Here is a 27,708-nt window from a genome sequence, read left to right as displayed (position 1 = left end):
ATCATACAGAGAGAAATGTACAGTCTACAATATCCCTTACAGATTCATAGAGCAGGCAACAGCAGCATGTCAATAGATTCTGTTAACCAAAATGTGCCTCCATAAAACAGAGGTTGTTATTCTTTTCAAAAACTGCAAAACATTTTGCCTGATTTGTCCTTGGCTCGTAACATAAATTCGAAGGATTTATTTAAGATGTGTCTGTGCAATGAAGAAATACTAATGGCTGATCAAATTGGTCCCTATTACTGCAGCTGGTCTGGAGGTGATGAGAGTGCTTGCCAAAGTGAGTTTGCGTAGGACAGCCGGGGACAGCAGTGCCTTCTACTAAGTGAGATCACCAAATCACAATCTATGGAACATCTGCGCTATTTCACCATTATTTACAGAGACAAGACCAAAAAAGGTTCACATACAAAAGTGACCCCTAGACAAGTTACTCATCCCAGTGTAGGCAAAGTCAAATCTAACCATCTGCCAAGGTGTGTGATGACATTAGGTGTTACAAGTATGCCCTTGATTTAATTCTCATGAATTAAATTGGCGGGTGAGCCAAATCCTTGAAAAATCAAGTGCATGATATACATGTATATTTTTGATATACATGTATATTTTAATGTATGACAATTATGACATATCTAACAATCTCAAAGCAATTGATAAATAAGCAACACATTGAATTACTTTCCAATAAGACTATGTCAACAGGCATTTTAATAGAGACCAATGAATGATTAAGACGATCTAAAAAATTATATGGATTTTTTTGCAGGTGTTTACATTTATCATGTGAACCTTTTTCTTACTTTTTGTATTAAACTAATATTAATATATAAACCTATATAGAACAAAGAAGTAATTAGTTGTAGCAAAGAGCCACTTTTGAATCGTTTCGGACAAACATGATGGCATTGTGCAGTTTACTATGCATCTTTGGCAGGGGCTTCCAGGTTTGCAGGGTGCCATCAGACCATGAGGACTTTCTTTGGGTTTTTATCAAGGAGTGCTCACTCCAAACACAAGCTCACTGTTAAAAAAAAAAGAATGAAAGATTTAAGATCACAATATTCTCTATATTGAAATACAAAAACTGGAGGATGTGGCTTGTTTGTCTTTGGGAGACAAATACAAATACTAATTATTGTATTTATTATGTTTTTTTTAAGAGTTTTTGTAAAGTGCGCAAACTACTATTGCCATCAGAGAGTGCTAGTAAGAGGAAAAGAGCCACAGGAAGAAATAGTGGGGTAACATGCAGGTAAGGCGGGAAAACATAGGCATAGGCCTGCAATGGTGGAAGAATGAAGTCTCAAATGTTCACCTGGAATGCAAAGATTAAGTGAATATAGGAAACTCTTAGTTGTCTGACCATATGTAGCAATATAAATTCTGGGGAGGAGCAAGCAGTAAGCTGGTCTGTGTCAACAGAGGTGAGGCCAAAAGAAGAACTACCAAAAGAGATACCAGAGAAAAGAGAGATGAGATTCATGAGAATAAATTTCGCCTAAAACCTGGAGGACAACTTAATTTTAAGCAGAGTCCCGCCCTCATCAGTGGACAGAGGACAGAAACTATTGAAGAAGGATTTCTAAAAGGCACATTTTTCAATCAACCTTCAGTAAGCAGGTTTGCTGCTAAAGTGCAGCGAGCGCTGTATGCTATCAAAATGTATGAGGATCCTGGGAGCATGAACTCTGTCATGGACATTTTGCTAGTACCAAATCAATGTTAACGTTTCAAAATGGACTGATTTGTGTATATTTGTTTCCATTACCCTCTGCCTGAACTACTCTAAAGATCAGCCCTCCTTCAGATCTAAGGGTTAGTACACCTCTATCCAGGATGTATGAACTGTCACCATCCGCTATTTATTTATTCAGATTTTTTGCGAAGTACTGGCTGTGATCTTTTGACAAAGTATTCTTCCACCTGCTGCCAACTATACATGCCCTCAGTTGCAAGGGCAGCTAGGGTGGCAGGAGAATGACGGGGTAGTGGTACACTTTAGCACAGTGCTGCCATGCTACTGTCCCCGTATAAACCTGTACCTTTACCCATCCCTTACGAATCTCTGTGACTCCTCCCTCATGCAGTACCATGCATGAGACCCTAGGTACCATGGCAATCTTTAGGGTTGTGTTGCCTGGGTTAAGCAAGCACCAGCTGAAAATGGTAAATCCCATGTTTCTGTTTCATCTGGGACTGCTTGCAATCCTATAAAAGTTAAACCTATGATTTACCATGATGCCTTGGAATGCTGGCGAGGCAAAGCCCTTTCCACCTCGGGGTTCAGGGAACCCCTGGTTTGCTGCAAATGACAGATAGGATAGGGGAATCTCATGCTTCACCGCTACCTCCCTGCCATCCCCCCTCCCAGGAGGATATATGAAAATAGGGTTTTTATATTGGGCATGATGGTTTGCTCACCAATTTAATGGTCATGGCCTACCACTGAAGATGGTTCATTGCAAGCTTCCATGGGCGTGAGATCTGGGTCATCATTCTGTAGACTTCTTTTGAACTATTAAGAACAAGTACTTTGACTCTGCAAAGTACCTTTCTCAACCTTTTGCCTGGACTTTCCAGAGGAAGCTGGGCTAAGTAGTAATGGTGAACATGTAGCTTTATGTTGTGAGAAAGTGGGTCTTGACCTTTAGACTTCCTCAAATTTTTTATTTCGGATCCTCCTAGTTTTTGGCTTCTCTGTTGTGTGTCTCATTCACTGTAAGTTTCCGTAAAATGGCTTTGAGTGCTAATCTGCAGTGTCTACTTTCTAATATAAGGTCTGCTAAGTTGCAACTGGGTTAAGGGGCTCTCTGCTGGTTACATGTGAAGATGTGTGCACATGCATATACACATGTGCAGGCTGAGTGAGTGGGACTACAGCCTAACTCAGCCTGGTACCTGCACACAGATTGATCTCACAAATCGGACCTTTAATAAATTGATTATGACCTTTTTGGGCCTTATTATTTAATCGGGCATGTGAAAAGAAATACTCCCATTTCTTCTGGACTATAGTGTAAGTCTGTAGTGCTTTACCTTTTGTCTGTTGTGCTTTATTATATTTACATAGGAGTTAATTTTCCACCAAAGTATAAACTTGCATTGGTTTAACCTAGAAAAAAGATTGATGTCTCTTATTAGATTTAAAAGGTCCCCGGTGCAAACATGAGATTCTCTGGCCAAATATGTGCTCCTTCGTGTTCTTTGGGTATTACAGTATTTGTTACTGCCAGTCCTCAATAAGAATCAAGCTTTGTACTACTAGCTTTCTGCCAAGTTAATTCTGTGCTGGCTTGCAGATGAAATGAAGCCTCTCCTGGACAATAGGCCAATTTGAAGAGACTTGGCCTGCTCCTGGGAAAGGAAGCAGCAGGCAGGAATCTGCATCGGCACTCACCCTTACTTACAAGACTGAGCATGCCTGTTCTGACAGAAACAAAGAGAGGGAGTCAGACCTCTGGCACTACTCGTAGTGTATTTCTTTATCCTTCTACAGCAGTGGCCTGAGGCTTTGGGGCACCACTACATGGTTTTGGTCCCAAGCAGAATTTGGGAATCACCCCAAGGGAAAGCCAGTGGCAATATGAGGAAGGAGGTATGCTTTTGACAGTCACCTTCCTCTGGACACGGACAGTGCCCCATGGGAACAATGCCTTGTGAAGCACATTTTACTCCTTTCTCCCTGGGAGAACCAGTGCCATGGGAGAGAACCAAGTTGAACACTTCCCCCATGCAGGAGCCACACACTGTATTTCTATCTGGGGAAGAAGACCACCAATTGCTTCCCATTAGAGAGGGTGGAGAAACAGCCAAACTCTTCCGCCAACACTCAACAATGTGCAGAGAGAGGACAAGAGCTGGCCAGCTTGGCTTTCCAAGCTTGGGCTGTCATGCAGCCCACCAGGAAAGAGCCCAGGTGACCTCAACATGGGGCAAGGGCACCGGATTCACCTAAGAAGGAAATACACCAATGGGTGGTTTTTCAGAAAAACTAGCCAAGAAAATAAAAAAATAGCCTACAGCAGTGGGATCAAAGACCTACACTCAGCTGGAAGTGTCACCCCATACATCACAAGGGACACAATAAATTTGCACATTTTACTTGGTAACACCCTAGGAGGCTTGTGGCATCATTATAACCACTGGTCTGCTTTTATGCATAGAGGGCTACCAAGAGAGAATCAGGCCCCACCAGGACCCATAGCTGTAAAGTTGATTAATTTATAAATCATGAGGGAAACAGGTTCTTGAAGCAAGAGGTGGGTTTATTCAACCTCATCCAGCAACAGCCCACAGCAACTGACAAGAAGAGAATCCTACAGGTACAACATTCTACATTCTAAGAACACAGGAGCTCTCTGAGCCCTCTAGTCTTAAAGGAGCATGGAAGAGAACATCACACATCTCCCTTCTATACACTTGAACAAATGAGATAGATATGCAAAACATTAAGAGAACATGAGAGAACTAAAATTAAGTAACTCACATAAACACCATTAGCAAAGATAATAAAACAAGAAGCATATTCAAACATAATCTCTCAAATACACAGGAGCTCTGTGGGTTCTTTGACTCCTTCTAAAGGAAGAAGAAGAAGAAGAAGGAGAAAACCTGTCAAAGGAAGAATTAGACAAAAAATGCAAATTATCATGTGAATCATCAACATGAACAGAGTCCCTTTGAGAAGTCAAATATGGATCAACAACAACAACACGACTCTTATTCCATATTCTCCCATCATCAGTTTTAACAGCATTTTTAAAGATCTTAATCACAGCTCTAATATCAGTATATTTAGACCAAGGTCTACATCCTACAGGAGTCTTAATCTTCACAAAATCTCCAACTTTGACTTCCTGATAATGGACATTTTTTACCCTGTCAAAGTAAGACTTGCGAGCATCTTGTTTGAGTAATTCTTTTGCCCTCCAAGCACCAATGTCATTGTCCACCAAACCTTTATTCATGCACATCCACCCAGGGCACAATAAAGTGTTAGGAACCCTCCCTTTGAAGAGTTCAAATGGGGACCTGCCCGTAGAAGCATGAGGAGCAAAGCGATAGGTGTTGATTCTGTCCTGAAGAGTGGACTTCCAATTCAGACTGGAAGAACGAGCGAGCTGGATAGACTCCTTCAATGTCTTATTAACTCTCTCAATAGCACCATTGGTTTCAGGATGGTACAGAGAACATTTCTTATGAACAATCCCACATTTTTTTAGAAAATCAGCAAAAACGAGAGAACAGAATTGAGGCCCATTGTCAGATAATAAACTGTTAGGAAAGCTCTCCTTATTGAACAGAGGTTCTAGAAATTTAATGATAGCCTCAGACGTGATATCTCTGACAGCAGAAACTTCAATCCATCTAGAATAAAGGTCGATTAACACAATAAGATAAGGAGTATCAGAAACTCCTGAAAGAGGACCTACGATGTCGATAGCAACCTCATCCCAGGGATGACCCGGCAAAGTCCTTTTTACCATAGGCATGTGTCTAGTTTTTAAAATCTTATCACTAGCACAACACTCAGGACATTCTCTGACCATTCTCTCAATTTCTAAGTCCATACCTGGCCACCAAAATTGCATGCGAAGTATCTCCTTGGTTTTTACTATGCCTAAATGACCACAATGAGCATGTACTAATAGTTTTTTTCTCAATGTGCCAGGAGTAACAAGTTTGGTCCCTCTAGTTAAAAGACCATTATTAACCGAAAGTTCATCAGAAATTAACAACCAAGGTTTAACCAACCTAGTGTTACTCTTCAAAGATTGTATGACATTCAAAATTTCTTGATCCTTCTCCAATTCCACTCTCCATTCAGATTCATCAATTGCACCATCAGTCACTTCACACACATTCGTAAACTCCTCCCAGTCACCTGAGTCATCAACTTCAGAGTTATCAGAATCAACTAATCTTGACATACAATCCGCAGATTTATTAGCTAAGCCAGGAATGTACTCCACATCAAACTCAAATTCTTGTAATGAGACAATCCACTTTCTGATCCTGGAAGATATCGCATCCAGTCCTTTCTTTGAAAACACCTCTCTCAAGGGTTTATGATCAGATAAGACACTAACTTTCGTGCCCCAGATCAAATTTTTGAACTTCCTTAAAGCCCAAAAAATTGCGAGAGACTCCCTCTCTATTACAGAATAATTGCATTCTGCACCCCTGAGACAGCGAGAAGAACAGCAAATCAAGGCATCCTTCCCATTTTTCTTCTGAACCAAAACTGCCCCAAGTCCCTTATCACTTGCATCAGTAAATATGACCGTGGGAAGACCAGGAACAAAAGCATGAAGAGAAGGTGCCTTTCTTAACTCATTCTTGATGCATATAAATTCTTCCTTACATTCATCCGTCCAATCAAAGACAGCATTTTTTACCGTTAACCTCCTCAAATTGCAAGTTTTGTTGGCAAAATTAAAGATAAACTTACCATAGAATTCTACCATCCCTAAAAATGAGAGAAGTTCATCTCTACTCCTCGGCTCTTTTACTTTATCAATTGCCTCAACCAATTCCTTCTTAGGAAAAACTCCATTACCAGTAATCCGATGACCTAAATAATTGACCTCTTGTACCCTAAACTTACACTTAGACCTTTTTAGAGTCATACCAGCACCATCCAAACGTTCCAGCACCAAAGAGACCCTTTTATCATGCTCAACAATGCTGTTACCATAAATCAGCAAATCGTCCTGGTAGCATTTGACACCCAATAAACCCCTTAGGATCTTTGACATAACTCTTTGAAAGACAGAGGCCGCCGACACAAGGCCAAACGGCATCCTCCTGAATTTAAAAGTACCCATGGGTGTTACAAATGCGGTCAGATCTTGAGAGGAGTCATCCAACTCCACTTGATGGTACGCGGAGGCAAGATCAAGTGTGGTGAAATATTTAGCACCTTCCAACGTACATATCATCTCATCTATATTTGGAAGGGGGTACCTATCAACTACTACCTCCTTATTTAAGGACCTCAGATCAATACAAAGACGAATCTCTCCAGTAGGTTTCTTGGCTATGACCACTGGAGCAAGCCACTCAGTAGCCTCAACTGGTACAATAATGTTGTTTTTGACAAGTTTATTTAATTCTTCCTGAACTTTAGGCTGTTCTACCAGAGGGATCCTTCTGACTTTTGCCACAACAGGCAGAGCATTATTTTTCAATTTAATGTGGTGCTTGTAACCACGTAGACAACCCAAATCATCTTTAAAAACGTTGGGGAATTGTTTAGCTAAACTCAAAGATAACTTTTCATCACTCATGTTACTTACAGTATCAGATATTTCATGAACTTGAACCTGAGGAGATGCATTGGGGTCCAATGTAACACCTAACTGACGTTGATGAAACCAACCCAACAGTGCATCCCCCTTTTTTGACACATAAACTTTACCCACAATAATGTGAGAACCAAGTTCAATCTCAGCCATAAAATATCCTAACATAGAAATGGGTTTCTCACTATAACCTAGAGGCATAATGTCACATCTAAACAGTTTCACTTTCATTTTAAACAGATCAATGAATAGTTTTTCATCAATTATCGTTATCTTTGAACAAGAATCGAATTTAAAATTTACCATACAATTTTCTACTTTCACCATGAATGAAGGATGATCTGGTTCACTATCTTTCACCTCAAAACATATAGATCTCACCTGTGGTTGAGACCATCTCCTCCTAGAGTTGTCAGTACCTTGTGTTCTTGTCCTGCAGAATTTCGCATAATGACCTTTTTTATTACATAAATTACAGGTCACCTTTAAAGCAGGACAAATGGGTGCATTAGCTAAATGAGTAAATTGACTACACCGAAAACATGAAAACCTATTATAAGAAAAATTTGAAGGCCTAACTTGTTTTTCTTCAAAATTATCCCCCACAGTTCTTTTAATTTGACAGATCGTCTCATCTACTTTTACTTCATCTTTCAATTCAGACATTGCAGGTTTATCTTTTTCTTTTTTAAGTTCCCCAACACATTTTGTCATGTGTTCAACCTGTTTTGCGATTTCCAAGACTTCTTCAAGGGGAGATTCCTCTTTTAACCATAGTTCCTTTCTGATTTCATCATGTGCACATCTTAACACAAATTGATCACGAATCCTCTCATCAAGAGATTGACCAAAGTTACAGGACGAAGCAAGTTTCCTTAAAGAAGATACATAATCTTCCACCGACTCATCTTTCTTCTGTTCTCTTAGGCCAAAATGGTATCTTTCCATTATTGTACTGAGACGTGGTAAGTAATGCCTATCAAGCTGAACAATCGCTATTTCATACTCATTTAAGTTCCTCTGTTCAGCAGCTGACAAATCAGGCAAATGCTCAAGTACATCCTGTCCTTCCCCTCCTAGACAATGTAATAATAGAGAATGCTTTCTTTCGGCACTCAGGTTTGTTCCACAGACTCTTGCATAGTTAGCAAAGATTTTCTTCCACTTCTTCCACTTTACGTTTGGCTCACCCGGACTTGTTAGGAAAAACGCAGGTTGTGTTACATTCTGCATATTTTATAATTCAGCTTCCTTTATGTAAATACATGTATGTCCTTTTTTTTTTAAATAGGCACTTTATAGGTCTTATTAGTAAAATACACCCTTGTAATCTACTTACACCTTGTAATTCACTTGCAATTTGACTTTATCACTTGTAAATATAGGTTTTTTTTTTTAGCTTGTAAAACGATAAACAAAGTACACAGCCTTTTTTTTTCTCCTCTTCTGCGTGAAGTCAAAACATATAATGCTCTCCACGTTTATTTCCCTTTGTAAGACGTTCTATTTAGAACAGACAGAACAATACAGCAGGTTGCGCAAGAAGTATAGAACTGTACCGCGGCTTGAAACGCAACGTTCCGTTCCTCTGAACCGCAGAGATGTCAAGAGGCAGCACGTACTGTGCGCACTGTGACGTCTACTCCAGCGCGAGTACAAGATGAATGACGTAGACTCGCGAGCAGGCGCGAGCACGGTAAAACGCTCGTTATGCGCCAAAACAAGCCAGAAGTCTCTTTAGACAATCATAAACCATGCGCTTTAATAAATTTTAAGTTCTGACTGCCACCCGCTCTCCTCACCAGATGAATGCAGCCGCTGGGAAGACTACGCTTCACTTCTTTTCAAGCAGCCGCTGGAGGAGAAATCAGGTCAGTTACTCCGCTGTGTTGTCGAGTTGAGGCGTTTACTCCCGATCGTCGCCAATGTAAAGATGATTAATTTATAAATCATGAGGGAAACAGGTTCTTGAAGCAAGAGGTGGGTTTATTCAACCTCATCCAGCAACATCCCACAGCAACTGACAAGAAGAGAATCCTACAGGTACAACATTCTACATTCTAAGAACACAGGAGCTCTCTGAGCCCTCTAGTCTTAAAGGAGCATGGAAGAGAACATCACAATAGCCTTACTTTTGGACCACAAAAGGAGTGACCCATTGAAAGCTTTTCTTTATTTTAAGCACTGCTGGAACTGAGACGTTCTGGTCTGCATGGAATTTTGTGTTACTAGGTCCTGTGTTTGCTCTGCAGCCAGGTGAAAGATAGAAATAAACCTCTCAAACAGGTTTTCGTGACATGCACATACCTGATATTAAATCACTCAAATATGATTTTATGTCATTGGAAAGTTGGCACCATCATGAAAGGTTTTATTATTGATTTGAATTGTGGTAAATTCTGTATTTTGTATTTAATGATTGTGGTGACAATGTGGTAAACCAATATTCTAGACTTTTAATGAATGTGCCCCTCATGTTGTGGCTCGAGAGTACATTTAGGGAGTTTTCTGACCTCTGGGACCTGTCTTCAGTGTGTGCCCCTGTTTGTTGTGAGGCCATTCAGAAGGTGTATCCATTGGCATTTTCATCTGGCATTCAGTAAATATTTGTATAATTTGTGCATGGTGTGAATACTGAGTACCAAAAGAGGAAATATTGTGGTACCTTAATATTGTGGACAAAATATCAAGGCCCTCCTATATAGAAAGGAATATATACACATTTTCTATACCTAACTCCATATTTATGCACGTTGACAACATTTATCTTCAAGGTTTGTAGATGTGGTGTTAAGATTTATAGATCTATAATTCTTCAACATGCACATATATTTCGATATTTTAGTTCTCAGCATTTTGTCCTTGAGTTTTTTAGGTACCATGATAATCCTATTCTTAATAGCTAGTTGTAAAATCTTAGGGGCAGATTTATGAAGGCCTTGCGCCGCCCGTGCGTCGTTTTTAACATGGGAAAAAGTGACGCACCGGCGGCGCAAGGCCTTCATAAATCTGCCCCTTAGTATTCAGTTGTGTGAAATAAAGTACACTTCACTTTTATAAGACAAAAAACAGTCTGCACAGCAAAATATTGAGTATTTGTTATTTACCTTGAAAAAGCTTTGGACTTCTCTGCCTCACTACCAAGAAAGTAAAGTGTTAAAATGAGGTAGTAAGTATCCAGTCGGGGGGTTCGGAGTATGGGGGACACAAGGCAGCATTTTTTACAGTGGGGGCCCAATATTCACTTTTTGCCCAGTGACCTACTGTACCAATTCCAATACAAAGGTCTAGGTATAGTTTATTCTGGTCATGCAGGTGTCTCCATGGCCAGAGGCTGCAATAATACTTTTGATTAAATCATTTTATAAGCATGAATTCATGTTTCCTGAACAGTAAATTTGAATATTGTATTTTATTAACCATTACTACTAATTGTAAGAACTTCAGAAGGAAGAAACATTAAAAGAGTTTTGCCAGGATTCAAACCAATGACCCGCAAGTTGCACACAGATCTCTGTGGTAGATGGCCAATATTCTTACCTGTTTTAGATAAGAAATCACATCTATGGGAGCCAATAGCATAGTAGACGTGTCCTCTTTAGGATTGATATTTTTTTTAACTGCAATTTTTGTTTATTTTGTTTGTGAATAGATCCTGACAGCAAATATGTACCATCAGGCCCGATGCAATGCTATGGACTCTACTTGGTATGCAGCTTTGTCTGTGCTCTCGCACCAAAATTACACCAGTCGGATATTGGTTGTTTACAAATATATGAGGTCAGAAACTACTCCAGAGCCCACAATGCTGGTTACTAGATGCCACAGATCATCAAACTGTTCCATAAATCAGTCTATGTTTTTTACGTACTATAAGGACAAAACTTCATTAGATCATTGTTGACATGAGCAACTATATAGGGTTTGTTGCTAGAATTGTGTCATTCAGCAGTATTGTAAATATCAGGCAAGAACAGGACATATCAAGCAAGAGCATCTATGTGGTGCTAGACTGCAGCAGAGCTCAGGGGATGAAGAGCTGTCGGTGGGAACTCGCCACCTCTTTTAACACTGAGGAGATTGAGGGCCACATTTCATAGACAGGCAGCCGTGGCCGTTGGGACAGGCAGGAACTGTTGAGGGCAGTGGCTGCTAGATGCTTCATGTCCCTCCCAGATATGCCTCATCTCCTGATATGGCCCTATGAAATGTGAGCCAATCACCTGCCAGGTGGGGTCAGTTCACTTTTAAGGCTCAGGGTAAGTAAATTACTCACCCTGTGCCCTGGAAAACTGTTCTGCCACTGGCTGCCTGCCCTTGTCACATACATTCAGAGTCACACACAATAGACTTGATTTAGGGGTCAAATTTAAAGGAGTCTACCCTCATGTCTCCATTGTTTATTGGTACCCTACTCTGCTGCACTTCAGCTGCCATTATGAGCCAGCAGCCCTAGTGCGCGCCATCGTAATGAAGGACTGTGATGAAGATGAGGCATTATATGATAAAATATAGTTACGTGATTCGGACTTGACATAACTGCCACGGAGAGCACTCCTTGTCTTTAACACTATTCATAGGATGTTCGATCTACAGGCACATGCATCAAAGGATTTAGCGATCGCAAACGGTGCGAATCGCAAAATTCGGCCGTTTGCGATCGCAAAATCTGCTTTTGGAATGCATGAAGGGTCAAGGCCCTCGCAATTTAAGAATTCGCAATTATTTGCGAATTCTCAAATTGCGATTGATTTAAGGAATCGCATTTTGCGATTCCTTAAATGCAATGCATGAAACTTTTAAAAATTGTGATTTCGCAATTAAGGGGAGCAAATTACCATGAGGTTGAACCTCATGGTAATTTGCGAAAACTTTGAAAAATGCACTTTTGTGCATTTTTAAAAGTTTCAGTTTACACACACACATGCCCTTGGGGCATGTGTGTGTGAAAAATGTTCTTAAAGTTAAATTTCTGGGGTGCAGGGGGGGTCCTTTGGACCCCCCCCCCTGCACCCTTGAAATAGCATTCTCATTTTGCGATTCCTTAATTGCGAATAGCAAAATGAGAATGGCTTCCTATTCATTCCTATGGGCCTCTTGGCCCATAGGAATCAATGGGAAGGGATTCCTTAATTGCGATTCGCAAATTGTGAATCGCAATTAAGGAAATTTAAGAAATCGCAAACAAAATTGCGATTTCTTGATGCATAGCCGTTTGCGATTTCCTAATTGCGATTCCTAAATTTTCGCAATTAAGAAATCGCAAACGGCAACAATGATGCATGTGGCCGCTAGTTCCTATGAGCTAGGAATCTGGGTGCATGAACGTTCCCTGCGTGGAACATAGTTGTGAGATGTGTTCCTACTTCGGCAGTTGCTGCCGGGGAGTTCCTGTAACTGGTCCGATTAAAGTATCCTCCTACTCACCCTTGTGTGGAGCTCCTATACTTCTTTTCATTGGCGACGATTGATGCCAGTTCCAGCCTCCCCACCATCGGTCCGATGTGCTGCGATCCGCTGTTCGTTCGATCGATTTCTTATGAAGACTTCCTATGACCACCATTTCGTCTTCCACCTTTTGATGACTCCAGTCAGTTTCATGCAGTACAAGTGGCCTGCTTTGTTTCCTCGTAATTTGAGAGTCTGCGTGGTCAATATTTTCAGGTACTTTCTTTATTTTCCCTTGCCACGCGATAGAGCCGTTCCTGCTCTTCCACCAAGAGAAATCAGGATCAAATTGTGAAAACCATTACTTATGACTCTGACGAAGAGTGCTATGAATTGCTTATGCTGTCCTCCTCTGCATTTCTTGGGGATGGTGTGGTAGAATTAGCTGCTTTGGGGGGTGTTCACAAAAGAAAATCACCTTCCTGCAAAGTTTCTGTAAATGATACCTGTCTGGCCTTTCTAGATGATTCTGGTTCTCCTTTTACCTTAATTAATGCTGCGGATTATGACATGTTAAGTAATGTGCAACTTGGGGAATCTTGTATAAAAATCTTTGCGTATGGTGGCAAACAGGTTGAAGTTTTAGGGAAATTTGTTGCTAATCTCAAATTTCATTCTGATCTTGCTTCTGCTACTGTATTTGGGGTCAAGGAGGGAGCCAATCTTTTAGGGTGGAATGATCAGGGTAATTTAAACATTGTGCTGGATCCCAATCATCCTGATATGGTGATTTCCCGTAGTGAATTTTATAAATCTGTTCCTGCTTCTTCTTCACATATCGTGACCCAATTGTCTGGTGTCAAGTTGGAACGTACGTTTCCTGAAGTTTTCGATGGGAAGCTTGGCAAACTTATAGGTTTCCAAAACCAGATTGTTCTCAAGAACGATGCTGAGGCTGTTGCGCATAAGGTTCGTAAGGTACCTTTGAGTCTTCGTCCTGAACTCAAAAAAGAACTGGAACGGTTGTGTGCGGCCGGGGTAATTGAGCCCATCGAGTGTTCTGAGTGGCTCGCACCAATTGTTTTTGCACGGAAATCAGACAATTGTCTGAGGATGTGTGTTGATTTACGCGACCTCAACGCTAACATCTGGGTCGACCGTCAACCCCTCCCTAATATCAATAAATTGTTGACCACTTTAGACAGTGCCAGATTCTTTACTTCCCTTGATATTTCTTCTGCGTACCATCAGATTGAGCTTAGCAAAGAGTCTAGGCATTTGACTTCCTTTGTTACTCCTGAAGGCGCTTACCGTTACATTCATATGCCCTTCGGCCTTGCCTCAGCTTCGGCTGTTTTTCAACGATTAATGAAAAACTTATTTAAGGATATTCCTGGAGTTGTGTTTTTTCAGGTCGATATTCTCATACATGGGAAAACTGAACTTGAACATGATGAGCGGGTTAAACATGTTTTGAGTATCATTAAGGCGAGCGGTTTAACATTGAGGGCTGACAAATGTAAGTTTTTGCAAGATGGTGTTGATTACTTAGGTCACCACATTTCTCACAAAGGTATCGAACCTAAATTGTTCAATATTAATGACTTATGCATTATTTCAACCGATGGTAGCAATGTGGGTCTAGGTGCTTTTCTTCTTCAAAAAAGAAGTGATGGTCGTGAAGAAACAATTGCTTTTGCTTCCAGAACACTGAGGGGTGCAGAAGGCACTTATTCAACTATTGAGAAGGAAGCCTTGGGTTTGTGGTGGAGTGTGCAGCACTTCAAAACTTTTTATGGGGAAATGAATTAATTTTGAGGACCGACCACAAACCTTTAGTTGACTTATTCACTACAAAGGGGGGTGGTAGGGCTACACCACGAGTTGCCAAATGGCAGTTTAGGTTGCAAGAGTTCCGCTATCGCCTTGAGTACGTGCCCAGTGTTAAAAATCATGTCGCTGATTGTTTGTCTAGATTGCCCCTTTGTTCTGAGAATGATATTCTTGAGCGTGATGATTTGGAAATGGTGTGTGCTGTGTGTTCTTTATATGACACTGCTGGTTGTGCTCTTTCTGAGCGAGAGTGGTTGGATGGAGTAACTGAAGATAACATGGTTTTGAAGGTAATTGACTGTTTATCTGGTGTGTGGCCGTGTGATAAGGATTGTCCTTCCGAATTGGTTCCTTTTAAAAGAGTCAAAGACGAATTGTCTGTTGTGGATGGCATATTACGTAGGGGTGGTTTACTTGTGGTTCCTTTTTCCATTCAGTACAGAATTCTTGATTTGGCTCACGAAGGACATCCTGTCATTCGTGCTATGAAGCGTAGGGTTAGACAAGAGTTTTGGTGGCCAGCACTGGATAAAGACGTGGAACATTTTGTGCGTGATTGTTGTACATGTGTCACTAGTGACAAGTCTCAAGTGACAAGACCTTCTCCTGTTGAACCTATCGTAGTAAAGAAGTTACCTTGGTCAAAACTGGCTTTTGATATTGCTGGTCCTTTTGGTCTCATTGGGTGTTCTCCCAAGTATGCCCTGGTTCTTATTGATTACATGTCTAAATGGCTTGAGGTGAGGTTTGTTGATAATGCCAACACATCATCCATCGTTGGTTTCTTTCTTGATGTTTTTCTTAGGGAGGGTTTTCCGGAAGAGCTGGTCTCTGATAACGGCACTCAGTTAACCTCTTTTGAAATGCAGGGATTTTTTAAGGACGCGGGTATTAAACATGTATGTACATCACTTTATCACCCACGTAGTAATAGTTTGGTTGAACGCTTCAACCGGGTAGTCAAGGAACACGTGCAACTTGCTTTGGTGAATGGGTTGCATTGGCGCAAAGCTCTTTGTGATATGTTGTGGGCTGTGAGAACTACTCCTCATATTAGCACTGGTGTTGCCCCGTTCACTTTGCTTCGGGGAAGGGTTGCAGGTTCCAAACTGAATAAAGAGTGGATGTCTAGGAGAATGGTCGATTCCTGTAAATTGTTTGGGGTGACTGATGTCAGAGCAGCTGTTCAGTTGAAGTATGATACTAGGCCTGGTGAGCGTCATTCCCTGAATGTTAAGGTGGGTGATTGGGTAAGATTAAAAAAAACTGGTTTTCTCCGAAAAGGCGAGTCTCGTTTTTCGTCTCCAAAAAGGGTGTCTGCTGTGAAAGAACGAGTAGTGGTGTTGATGGATGGTAGGGTGTGGAATACATCTTGCATTTCCATTGTTCCTAAACCCATGGTTGATGAGGTCAACAGAAGAATGGGCACTTCTTTTCCTTCCGTGTCCTCTGATGTTATTGATAGAGATGAAATTGTTCTTCCAAGTTGTACTCCTCCCAAGAGAGTGTCATCCAGGACAAAACACTTACCTGTCAAGTTTCATGATTATAATATGCAGTAAATGAAACTTATCTTGTTTGGTTCTTGTTTATAATATGCTGATGTCTGAGGTCTTTATATTTCTGTCTTTGTTTTTCTTTCTCTTCTTTTCTGTTCTTTTCTTTCTTTGTCTATTTATTGGAGGAGGGGAGGTGTGTTGGGATCTAGTTCCTATGAGCTAGGAATCTGGGTGCATGAACGTTCCCTGCGTGGAACATTGTTGTGAGATGTGTTCGTACTTCGGCAGTTGCTGCCGGGGAGTTCCTGTAACTGGTCCGATTAAAGTATCCTCCTACTCACCCTTGTGTGGAGCTCCTATACTTCTTTTCATAAGATATTGTATCAAACACATTTAACTCTTCAGAAAGCAAGTAGGCATGCCAGTGGTCTTTATTAGATCTCTTCAGAGCCTACACATTTATTTGGTATTTTTCCCACAAGCTCTTTTTAGGTTTCGCCTACACAGCACTTGCGCTATGTTTGTGAAATCTATTGTATTTAATATAAATCTTAAAAGGGGCTCAGATCCTGCCTCCTTGCTTTCCTAGCTTTTCATTGGTTTCTGTGCTTGCCACTTGCTTTTCCTCCATTTCTATTGGCTTCAGCATGGTTTTCTGCACTTACCAATGCTTGTTACTCCTGTGCTTCCCATATCAGTTTCTCCTCGCCGAAATACTGTTTCCATCCGTGTTTCTGGAACTATTTTGTTTGCCATTGAGTGATCATTCCCCTTCCTCTATTGCGCCTGCTCTCCTTTTCCTTTCTTCCACTTCTATTTCATATGTTCTCAGCGTGTTTATATGATCATTCTCACCTGGCTGCAGCATTTAAAGTGTGCATGCAGGCTCTGTTTTTTTTTATTCATTCATTTATCATTACACAAGGCTTTTGGAACACATCATGCTCCAAGCCTCCATCCCTCTTCAAACTGTAGTTGGTATGTTTGTCTCAATCGCACAAGCCTCTGATGTTCAATGCTTTCCCTGCCCTTAACACCGCCCGCTCGCATCTTCAAATTTTGTTTGGAACGAAGGGTTGGAGCAGCGGCAGTATTTACATGACTTTTAAAAAAATTATTTTATTTAAAGCTTTTATATTTTTAATTATTTTATTTAAAGCTTTTACAATATTACATTAGCTCTTGACAGTATACAACAGAAGTGGCTGACAGCGGCATAGACTCATAGCAAGTTATGAAAGCATAATACATATAGCAATTAGGCAGATGGAGCATCCCAGGCACTCAATAACGTATATTAAGGATACATATATGATAGATACGTTTCATTGAATTTTCCAGAACATAACCTCCTTTACCCCCCTCCCGCCCCTCTGATGCATCAACACCGGGGGAGCGAAACAAATAAGGGACTGACAAGACTAATCAACATAATTTCTTTCCGGTTCTCCAGTTTCCTTACCCACAAGATATTGTTGGTATAACCCCCAAAAACTTTTAGGGTGAATCTGAGGAGGTAATAGCTCATTGTAAATTTCAGACTGCATATTACAATGAACTGGGCACTTAGTCCAACATATTGCTACTCTGCGCTTGGCAAGTAGTAAACCCATTGCAATCAGCCGTCTGACATCATTCTTTAGATTTTTGGTGTAACCCAATAATGCAAGCAGGAGATCTGACGTTAGTGAGAGCCCTGTAACTTTGTTTAGTGTACTAATAACCTTGTACCAAAATTCAGCAATCTTCAGGCAGCACCAGGCTACGTGCGTGAACCCAGCCTCTCCCTCGCTGCAGCAGTAGCAAACTGCCAAGTCACGTAGACCCTACCGACACAGTCTCTCCAGTGTGTAATAAACCCTATTGAGGAATTTGAAATGTATATGGCAATGTCTGCCATTCAGTGAGATGTGCTTAGTCGCTTTGCAACAATACCGCAAAGTACTATCCCCAGGTCACCCTGCCTTTCTAGTCTGGCTTTCGTAGATTGCGTCCTCATGGTTTTCTTCATCAAGTCATAAATAGTAGTAAAGTTGTTACAGCGGGAGGAGGAGCGCAGAAGGTAAATGAGGGGCAATAATTCTGGGGGTTCCTGCATGTCGTCCCCGAGCAACTCATGTAAAGCATGTCTAATTCTATAAAGTGGTAGTGTGTAAGTGATGTGGCGACATGCCCCGAAGTGTGGTACTGAAAATTCTGGACCAGTGTCATGAAACATCGTCGTATCATGACGAATTTGGTATCAGCAGACTGGAAATGACGAGTATACTATGCACAATCATTTTCGTCGCATTCGGGTGAAGAAAGCACCCTGAAATCAGAGTTTCCATCTTGAACCCTCGGGTTCCATTTTGTGAATAGCAGCCATTTTGTGGATTGCCCTTACAGTAGGCCTTCACTGTGGCAGAACAAGTATTTAAGGACATAACCTTAGCATGGGTTTCTCTGTCTCTGAATGAACTACAGAGAGTAACCCTTTTCACCTGGAACTGACCTTTTGTAAAACTAGTTTCGCTAGCTGATGGTTGTCTAAGTTTTTCAATTACTGATTAGGATCTTGTTAACCATTAAGTTTCCTTGCGCATGTGTTATCTTAAACAATATCTAAATGGTTTCTTTTCTTAAAGGCTTTCTTTTCTGAAACTTGGGTTTTTGTTATGTGTCGTGACTGCCATCTAGTGTTACTTTTATATAGGTTTTCAGAAGTTAGTTTGTGCGCAAAACAGTCTGACCTGTTGTGAATCACATATACATATTAACCAGGGATTTCTTCGTGCACTGGAGTTAATTTTAGAAGCTGGCCTTTCCTTGCCAAACCAGTACCTGCCCTTTAGCTGATCAAGATTATAGATTAGAGCACAGGACATTGTTAAGATTTACTACACACAAACGTGCCTATCTTACTTCCATCTGTTCCTGTTCCTACCTCCACGAGCTATTTATGACATAGGCTGTGTTTTGGGTTTATCCGGCCTTGTCAGCCAGAGAATGTACGCATTATGTGGACATTGTTTATGGCCTGGACTTATCTTGAAAGTGGGTTTTGCATCTGTGTGCACGTTCTGGGAATGTACTTCAAATGTGTGCCTAGGGCATAATAATTGGTATAAAGGGTCTGTGCTCAGACCATTCAGCAGGCTATCTCATTCAGTTGCTTTAGGTGTGACTGGGCGACGTAGCCTCACAATTAATTGTAATAAAGATGTCTTTTCATATTTCAGATTCTCTGTTGATTTCTTTGCTACTTTTGAATGGACTACTTATTGGTAAGACCCCTGAGAAGGAGTTTGTGGATTTTTGGAACCACAAATGGCGCGACCAACGCGGGCCTCATCAAGAAGTGACTATCTGAAGGGGTAATCTTGTCAGAGGACAGAAATCTACTGGGGAAGGCAAGACAGAAATCTACTAAAAGAGGTACTCTGTGCACAGAGGTCCTGGGGGATTTTTTTTGTTTCTGCGGCCCAGTATATTTTTGATTTTTCTGACTTAAACTCTCCAAAAGATGTCACTCCTGACTGAGGAACCTTTTTGGCGTAAGTGTTTTTTTTTAAGAAAAGAGACTGTTAGTGCAGTTAGAACTTGGCAGTTAGAATTTGGACAACTATTTGTTTGGTATAGCTTTGATAGGTTTGTATAGGTTTGTATATGCGAATTGCAATTTGTGTAGGCAGGTAATGTAGGGATTTTTTTTTCTCCATCTGTTTTAGTTGAAGTATAAGTGGGTCGCTCCCAGTCCTTTGTTCTTTGGTTCTGTGGTTCTTTGCTTAGTTTGTTTGGTCCTTAGTTTATTTGAACATTGCAATTTTCAAAAACCGAGGGTCTTGTAAATTTACAAGTGTATCGATAGAGATAGCCCCCATGAAGTTGGAAGCTAGATTAGTGAGCTATAAGATGCCTGATCTTAGCGAATTTGGAGCTTTGTGTTGGCCAACTTTGTATACGTTTAGGATTAGCCGGCTAAATATCTAAATAGGTTTAGATTAAAAACATATTTCTTCCTTGGTGACTTTGTATCCCCAGGGAATTAAAATATGACATAATACAAAACAAGGATCCTTTTGTTGTACGCAGTTTTATATGCAGAACGGTTTTTGGTGTTCTGCCAGCCAAAATTAGTGAATTAAGTGCATTGTGGCTTCGTGCGCTATGTTTTTTGCAGTCTTTTGGAACACTATTGCGACGTGTTTCTTGTAAATATGACTTAGCTGGTATTTACAAAAGGCTTTATTTTCGTCCTGAGTGGCGATTTGTGGGTTCAATGTGTGTTTCAATGTGTGTTTCAATGTCTATGTGGTTTTCTCATTAGTGTAACTTCGGTATGTGAATAGCGTTCGCGCAATTTATGAAAACAATGGCTACAGCACTGTATTGCGTGTCCTGTTTAAATACTTTTTGTTTATGTTTGCAATGAGCTCAATATGTTTGTGGTTTTCTTGATGTTTTCAGTCTGTTAAGTAAAATGCTGGTTGGTTAATGTTGAGTAGAAACTTGAGTAAAAGATACACAAATGAAACATGTAATGTGCTAAGATGGGTATGTGTTGCTCTTTAGTTTGTAGAATGAGCAATTGTGCACATATACAAAACTGCTGTTACACGCTTAAAGGATAAAATTAGGAAAAACATTCAATGGATATAAATAAGGCCCCAAAAAGGAAAAAACGAAATTGTCTATTTTTTGCAAAAATAAATAAATTTACAGCATTGTCCTTAGATGCACTGTATTAGATGGTCACAGGCAAACCTTTCAGCTGCAGTATATTTGATAGGAATGTTCGTTCAGCCAGCACTTTTTCCAGTTAAACAGAGAGGAATTTTGCATAACCGTCCTTTTAAATAAATGTGGCGCAGAAATGTGACACAGGAATGTGACGCGTTTTAAGTTAGGCATATGCGCTCAGGATTGTGAGTTAATGCATCCAAAATGATAGGCAAGGGATGCAGTGGGCTCTTATATGTAGAACAATCACAAAAAGGAATAATTGGTTTTATTTGGAGAAAAATGTATTAATTATGAAAAATAATTATTAAAAAAATAAGTGCTACAAAAATCGTTTTTTAATATTTATAAAGCTTAACACTCATACTATGACCTCCTAGCATTAAAATTTGATTTAAGTTATGTTGCATCACTAAAATGACAAGTATTCGTGTGTATAATTTTCCCTTGGCATAGGCGCAAGCAAGCTCATTTTTGTAAAATATAAGTTATTATTTTCAAATGCCTGACTCTTGGGATTTGTAATAGACATTCTAGTAATGCATATTATGCAAGAAAATTGTAGGATATTCATCTTTTAATGCCCAAACTATGAAAGTCGATTTTGAGTAAAACACTGTTTAAACTGCATTTTGCCTTCATTCAGAGTACTTTTAAAGTGTCTCAGGCTTAAGTAAATGCATACATTTAGGTTTTGATATATATATATTTGCAGGTTGTGCCTTCTTATGAGTCAGTGGGTTAATGTGCCAGTACAAAGGCTTGTTTTAAATATCAGGGTTGAAGGTTCTAGCTTCAGCTAGGCCTACGGAGAAGTCTGTTCATTTAAGACTGATGAAGTGTGTACCATAGGATTGCAACAAGCATTTACTGTAAAAACTGGTATGTGTGTCATTAGGTTTTGAGAATTGTTGACAATAAATGTATTTAATAACATGGGAATAGAGATAATTTTAGCGCCTAAACAAAAAAAAAGAAATTATTTTTCAAAATAGAGTGAATTAGGAATTAGTTAGGCCTTCTGGCTTTGACAGCGTCAGTGTGGCAAGGGCTGAGGGCTGAGAGGATTGCAGAGGCTGGCTCGAGCCGCGCTACAGAGATGTTATCTTTTAGTTTCCTGTCGGGCAATGGAGAATGCTGTTGTGTTGACATTTATGACCTTTTTAATTAGGACTTGCCTCTGAGGAATGCAGAATGACTTCTCTGAACGGGCCTCAAAGGTAGGGTTTCTGGTTTCTCCGTGAGAACATCATTAAAATGAAAGAACTCAATTTAAAAGGGAAAATAAAAAGGGGTTTCTTTGAAAAGTCCCAAAACATTTGACAGAAAACGAAGTGTTGCATTACGTCTTAGTCAGAAAAATGAGATGCAGCATTTTACTAAAATTTTGAAACCTACATGAATGAGTTAAAACGAGTTGCCATTTAAGAAGTTTTTATCATGGAGATTGTGGCACAAGGCCACAACTTAGGTGTCAGGGAAAGGATTTGTACCTCTAAAAAGTTAAAAAAGGCTTCATGTAGCAAGGTGACTGACAAAATAGTAACAGTTAAGTAATGGAAATTTATTTTTGTGTTTTTTTAATGTGTATGATGTTTTGTCTTCTGCTTAAAAGTTACAATGGGTGTCAGAAATGTGTCCCTTTTGTGTGCTGTGTATTACTGCTCTGGGGGCTTTCAAGCACAACAAGACACGTGTGCTCTAAAAAGAAATGTCCATGCGTTTTTCATGTTTGTGTATTTTGATCTATCATGAATTGTTCTTGCTGGTTCTGTGTGTCCGAAAGTTGTATTTGTCAGCAGATACCCACTCTATTGGGAATCTACTGTCAAAATGGAGGGTATCCTCACACGGTATTATGTGTCACCGCTCATTTATTTATGTTTTGCGCGTTTTTGCATGTTTTATGTTGTATGTTGCTGCTTAAAAATTATTACAAATTCACCTGTGTTTTTGTGACATGTATGACGATACGTGTCGCTGTCAACAGTCGGGTAAAATTTTCGCTGATACTAAATTTCACAGATATGATTTTTTCATATTGTGAACCAGACAGGCAGCACTTTTACCAGTGCATGCCTAAATTTGGCTATAATGATATTGCACAAAACTAAAAAGATATACAGAATCAAAATGTGTCATCTACTGTTAGTCACTTACTGCACATTCCCTTAAAGGAATAGGCAGCCCTAAAAATTATATATCCTGATTGGACGTAAGGATAAATTATAGATTTGTGACTCTTGTACATGGTGACCTAATTTCTATATTGCATTACTTAATCATGTTCTGTTTCCCAAATAGCATATGGCTTTGTCCCTTGAAAGGAAACCAGGTTTCATTTTTCCCTGAAGAAGGAACTGGAACATTAGTTTGGATTACCGTATATGGTGTAGTTGCCAGTACTCTTGGTGCTGTGTCACATGCCTGAGGCACCCAAGCAAACTCTTGTTCTTCCTATAGATTTTTCTTTTGTTGCTTCTCCCCTGACCAATATCGCATCATGCTTAGTTATTGGGGATTTTAGTTGTGTCCTACTTCCATTTCCTTTTTCCATATTCCTTTCACCAGTCAGCCCATTTATTATTATGGGTGTATTGTTTATGTGCACACTTTTAGACTGAAGTGATGTATCAGGGACCCCCCATGTTATGTAAAATGTTTTTTTCAGACTGTCTGTCGGGGTAGTGACAGGCTGGTTAACTGACCCAATATTATAGTAAGACACGTTTTCCATCTCAATAGGAGATATCTTAAGTTTACCTTTTGAACACGACAAATTTTCAATGTCTATTTTAATTTTTCAGTTCTCTCTTATTCCTGCTGCTTTAATTTTTTGGTGGGATCAGATGTGTTCTAATCATGCAAATACCAGGACTTTCCAGTGTTTGTCCTTTGTCTGCACATTTGATCATTAGCCTTTGTATTGCATAGTGCACTTAATGCACATTTTTAAAGGGACTTTTCTTCATGTTCTTGATAATCTGTATTATGTCATTTCTCTATTTTGAGATGTTCTAGATAAGGAATTTAGGAACACCTAGGCTTAATCATTGAGGAAAATATGTATTTGCACCATTAGACAAGGCCACCATATGTGAAGACATCCATTTAGATAGAATTTTTGTGTAGTTATTTACCCTTAGATGATGAAGGATATGCTCTCACACGGAAACCTAATTGAAAAACCTAGAGACACTGTTTTGCCTACTGCCTTTATGTTTGAATTGCTTTTTGAAAATGACAGTGCATTCTAGACCAACATTGTCCCATGGCGTGTGGCCACTCCCTTGCAGATTGCAGGCCACCTGCTTGCAGTCCCCTTGTTAAAACCCATGAACTGTTTTTGTGCTTGATTTGAAGGAAACTAACAATTGTGTTACATTTCCTATATCACTAGGTTCTGCGGGATCTTCCAGAGTCAAAGGAAGAGTGATACCCTGCAGACCTGTGTTCAAGACTAAGCCCACTCCCCTACAGATGAATGCAGGTTTCTTGGCTCTACAATTTCTGCAACCAGAAAGTCGCGAGGCTGAACAGCGATCATCAGCGTGCCGTCAATGGTACCTCCCAAGCAAGGCATTTGCTTCATCAGAAGTCGTTGCAGAGGAGAAAGAGGAGCTGGTTCCTTGTTTGCCACCGAATGGGAGCTCCTGTTTGTCTGAGCTTTGTACCTGTTATGTACTGGTAACCTCTGACAGTGTACAGTCCCTTGAGCCCTTGGCCCGAGTTTTGGCCACACACACACCTCTTTTCCCTTTTCTCCAGTGGAAAGGCAGTGCACCCAAGGATCCACGTTTGGAAAAAGGCACTACATTCTGGTGCCCATGAGAGAGCAGCTTGAGCGTCCTCTGACACTGAATGATGAGTGTTGGAGTCTGGAAGTGCTGCTGATCTTGAGAGGTTGTTTCTCAGTAGTGCTTGGATCTGCACGAGATGTTTTGTGCCCATGATCGATGAAGCGCACATCATTTGTAGTGTCTGCCCTAAAGAAGAGACACTGGTGCACTGCCTTGAGACATTGAGACTTTGTGAATGAGCTATGAGTGTTTGCCAGGAGGGCACTCCAACTAAGCAGTACTTTTTCTCATGAAAAGGCCTGAATGAAGAGGACCAATGCCAAGAAGACACTGGAAGCGGATTTGATGGACAATAGAAGTCTGCCAGAGAGGCTTTTTGAACAGACTCTGGGCATAGTTGGTTGCACAAGAGGTTTCCGTGTGATTGTATAGACTACGTGTTGGGAGAATGATTTTATTGTTCTGCTGGCATTATTTTAAAGTAGTATTCTGTTTAGAAAAAGCAGAATAAAGTCCCTTTTTTGTGAAAGAGTATCCCCTTTTCGCCTCAGAGCATTAACGAGGGTCACCACTGTTTCACTTGAACATATAATGAATTACAGAAATGCATAGGAAGACCTAAAATGTACAAGATAATTTTAGGAATTACTTTTTGCTTAGGGTTGTGGAAAATTATGATTCATTTGTAATAGCGGTCACTATTTTGTCTATATGTTCTTAATTACGCGTTTTCTAGTGTTTTTTAAACATGGCATTGCTTTTATGGGTGGGATTGTTTTTGCCGCCCAATTCACATCTGTACCCACCTCCCAACCTATGTCTCTTCCTACTTCTACTCCTTTGCATCCTGTCCAGATTTTACCTGAACATGGATAGTTAGGAGATCAGAGTTTACTGATAATTCCTTTTGTACAGTTCTTGCATCAACACCAGTTAGTAGTTGAACATCACTGATTGTTGGGCGTGTGGTCTTATACCACATACTACAGATAGAGGCATTCCCTATTTTGTCCTGCCATATATGGCCTTTGTGCCACTACGTGTGTAAGGAGACCTGTCCCGAGAGAGTTGCTAAGTAATAAGATGATACTACAGCAACACCTTGATGATCTGATGAGTATAGACCTAGATTCAGACTGACATGGGTTTAGGTTATTGCCTATGTAAGGGCAAAAGGAGCGTCTGTGGTACTGAAAATTCTGGACCAGTGTCATGAAACATCGTCGTATCATGACGAATTTGGTATCAGCAGACTGGAAATGCCGAGTATACTATGCACAATCATTTTCGTCGCATTCGGGTGAAGAAAGCACCCTGAAATCAGAGTTTCCATCTTGAACCCTCGGGTTCCATTTTGTGAATAGCAGCCATTTTGTGGATTGCCCTTACAGTAGGCCTTCACTGTGGCAGAACAAGTATTTAAGGACATAACCTTAGCATGGGTTTCTCTGTCTCTGAATGAACTACAGAGAGTAACCCTTTTCACCTGGAACTGACCTTTTGTAAAACTAGTTTCGCTAGCTGATGGTTGTCTACGTTTTTCAATTACTGATTAGGATCTTGTTAACCATTATGTTTCCTTGCACATGTGTTATCTTAAACAATATCTAAATGGTTTCTTTTCTTAAAGGCTTTCTTTTCTGAAACTTGGGTTTTTGTTATGTGTCGTGACTGCCATCTAGTGTTACTTTTATATAGGTTTTCAGAAGTTAGTTTGTGCGCAAAACAGTCTGACCTGTTGTGAATCACATATACATATTAACCAGGGATTTCTTCGTGCACTGGAGTTAATTTTAGAAGCTGGCCTTTCCTTGCCAAACCAGTACCTGCCCTTTAGCTGATCAAGATTATAGATTAGAGCACAGGACATTGTTAAGATTTACTACACACAAACGTGCCTATCTTACTTCCATCTGTTCCTGTTCCTACCTCCACGAGCTATTTATGACATGGGCTGTGTTTTGGGTTTATCCGGCCTTGTCAGCCAGAGAATGTACGCATTATGTGGACATTGTTTATGGCCTGGACTTATCTTGAAAGTGGGTTTTGCATCTGTGTGCACGTTCTGGGAATGTACTTCAAATGTGTGCCTAGGGCATAATAATTGGTATAAAGGGTCTGTGCTCAGACCATTCAGCAGGCTATCTCATTCAGTTGCTTTATGTGTGACTGGGCGACGTAGCCTCACAATTAATTGTAATAAAGATGTCTTTTCATATTTCAGATTCTCTGTTGATTTCTTTGCTACTTTTGAATGGACTACTTATTGGTAAGACCCCTGAGAAGGAGTTTGTGGATTTTTGGAACCACATAAGCCTCAATGTCTGCCCACCCACGACCCTCACCATCTGAGAATAGATCTTCCATCTTATTAATGCCTAGTGTCATTAAGGCCTGTATGACTTATTTTTCTCTACTACAGCCAGTGGCACCACTCTATAGGTATCAAGGGAAAGTACATAAGTGCTGCTGTCTGTCTGTTTAGTATATCCTGCCAAGTGTGTACTGTAGAGTTAATAGAGTCCAGTGTACCAGCTCTCCTGATGGGAGCTTTGAACAGCTTTTGCGGGAGAGTGAGAGGGTCAGCTAACATCCTCTCAATCTACAAGTGCAAAAGATTCTGTGGACCATGAATCCAGTAGTGCGCAGATCTATAATATAATTCTATATCTGGTGCGTTGAGGCCGCCCATGGAATAGGGCAGTGTAAGAGTGTTCTATTTAACTCTAGGCTGCTTCCCAGCCCAGGCAAGCTTGGTTAATAATGAGCGAAAAACCCTGAACATGTGTTTCGGGAGAATTATCGGATTGTTTTGAAACAGGAATAGAAATCTAGGGAGAACTATAATTTTCATGAAGGAGATGTGGCCTATTAGGGAGTCGAATCCAACGGTTAATATCGTCTTCAAGCCTGGAGACAGCTTTCCCATTATTCTCATTGAGCACCAATTCCGAGTTTTTGTGCACTTGTATACCCAAGTATCGAATTGGATCAGAGGTCCATTGTAATGGGAAGTACAGTGTAATTGGTGTCATGGAAGGGGTCAGAGGAAAAATAACTGATTTAGCCCAGTTGACTTTGAGACCTGATGTGGAGCTGAATCGCATGACCTCTTTAAGTATTGGGGTTAGATTGGTTCCTGGCTCCCGAATGTAC

At 40.3% G+C, this 27,708-nt stretch overlaps 1 protein-coding gene across 1 annotated transcript in view; it reads right to left on the bottom strand.

Moving 5' to 3' along the window:
- Positions 1–938: 938 nt before the first annotated feature.
- The window catches only part of LRRC74B (leucine rich repeat containing 74B), a 432,482-nt gene continuing 405,712 nt past the window's right edge, over positions 939–27,708 (bottom strand). The window contains exon 13 of the mRNA XM_078665884.1: positions 939–1,027. Coding sequence (XP_078522010.1) covers positions 997–1,027 — 31 coding nt within the window. The 3' untranslated portion in view covers positions 939–996. The remainder of the gene's footprint in view (positions 1,028–27,708) is intronic.

Source organism: Lissotriton helveticus, chromosome 11 (genome assembly GCF_964261635.1).
Source record: "Lissotriton helveticus chromosome 11, aLisHel1.1, whole genome shotgun sequence".
Lineage (NCBI taxonomy): Eukaryota > Metazoa > Chordata > Amphibia > Caudata > Salamandridae > Lissotriton > Lissotriton helveticus.
The sequence above is the reverse complement of the archived record's forward strand: the minus strand, read 5'-3'. Positions and strand labels throughout refer to the sequence as shown.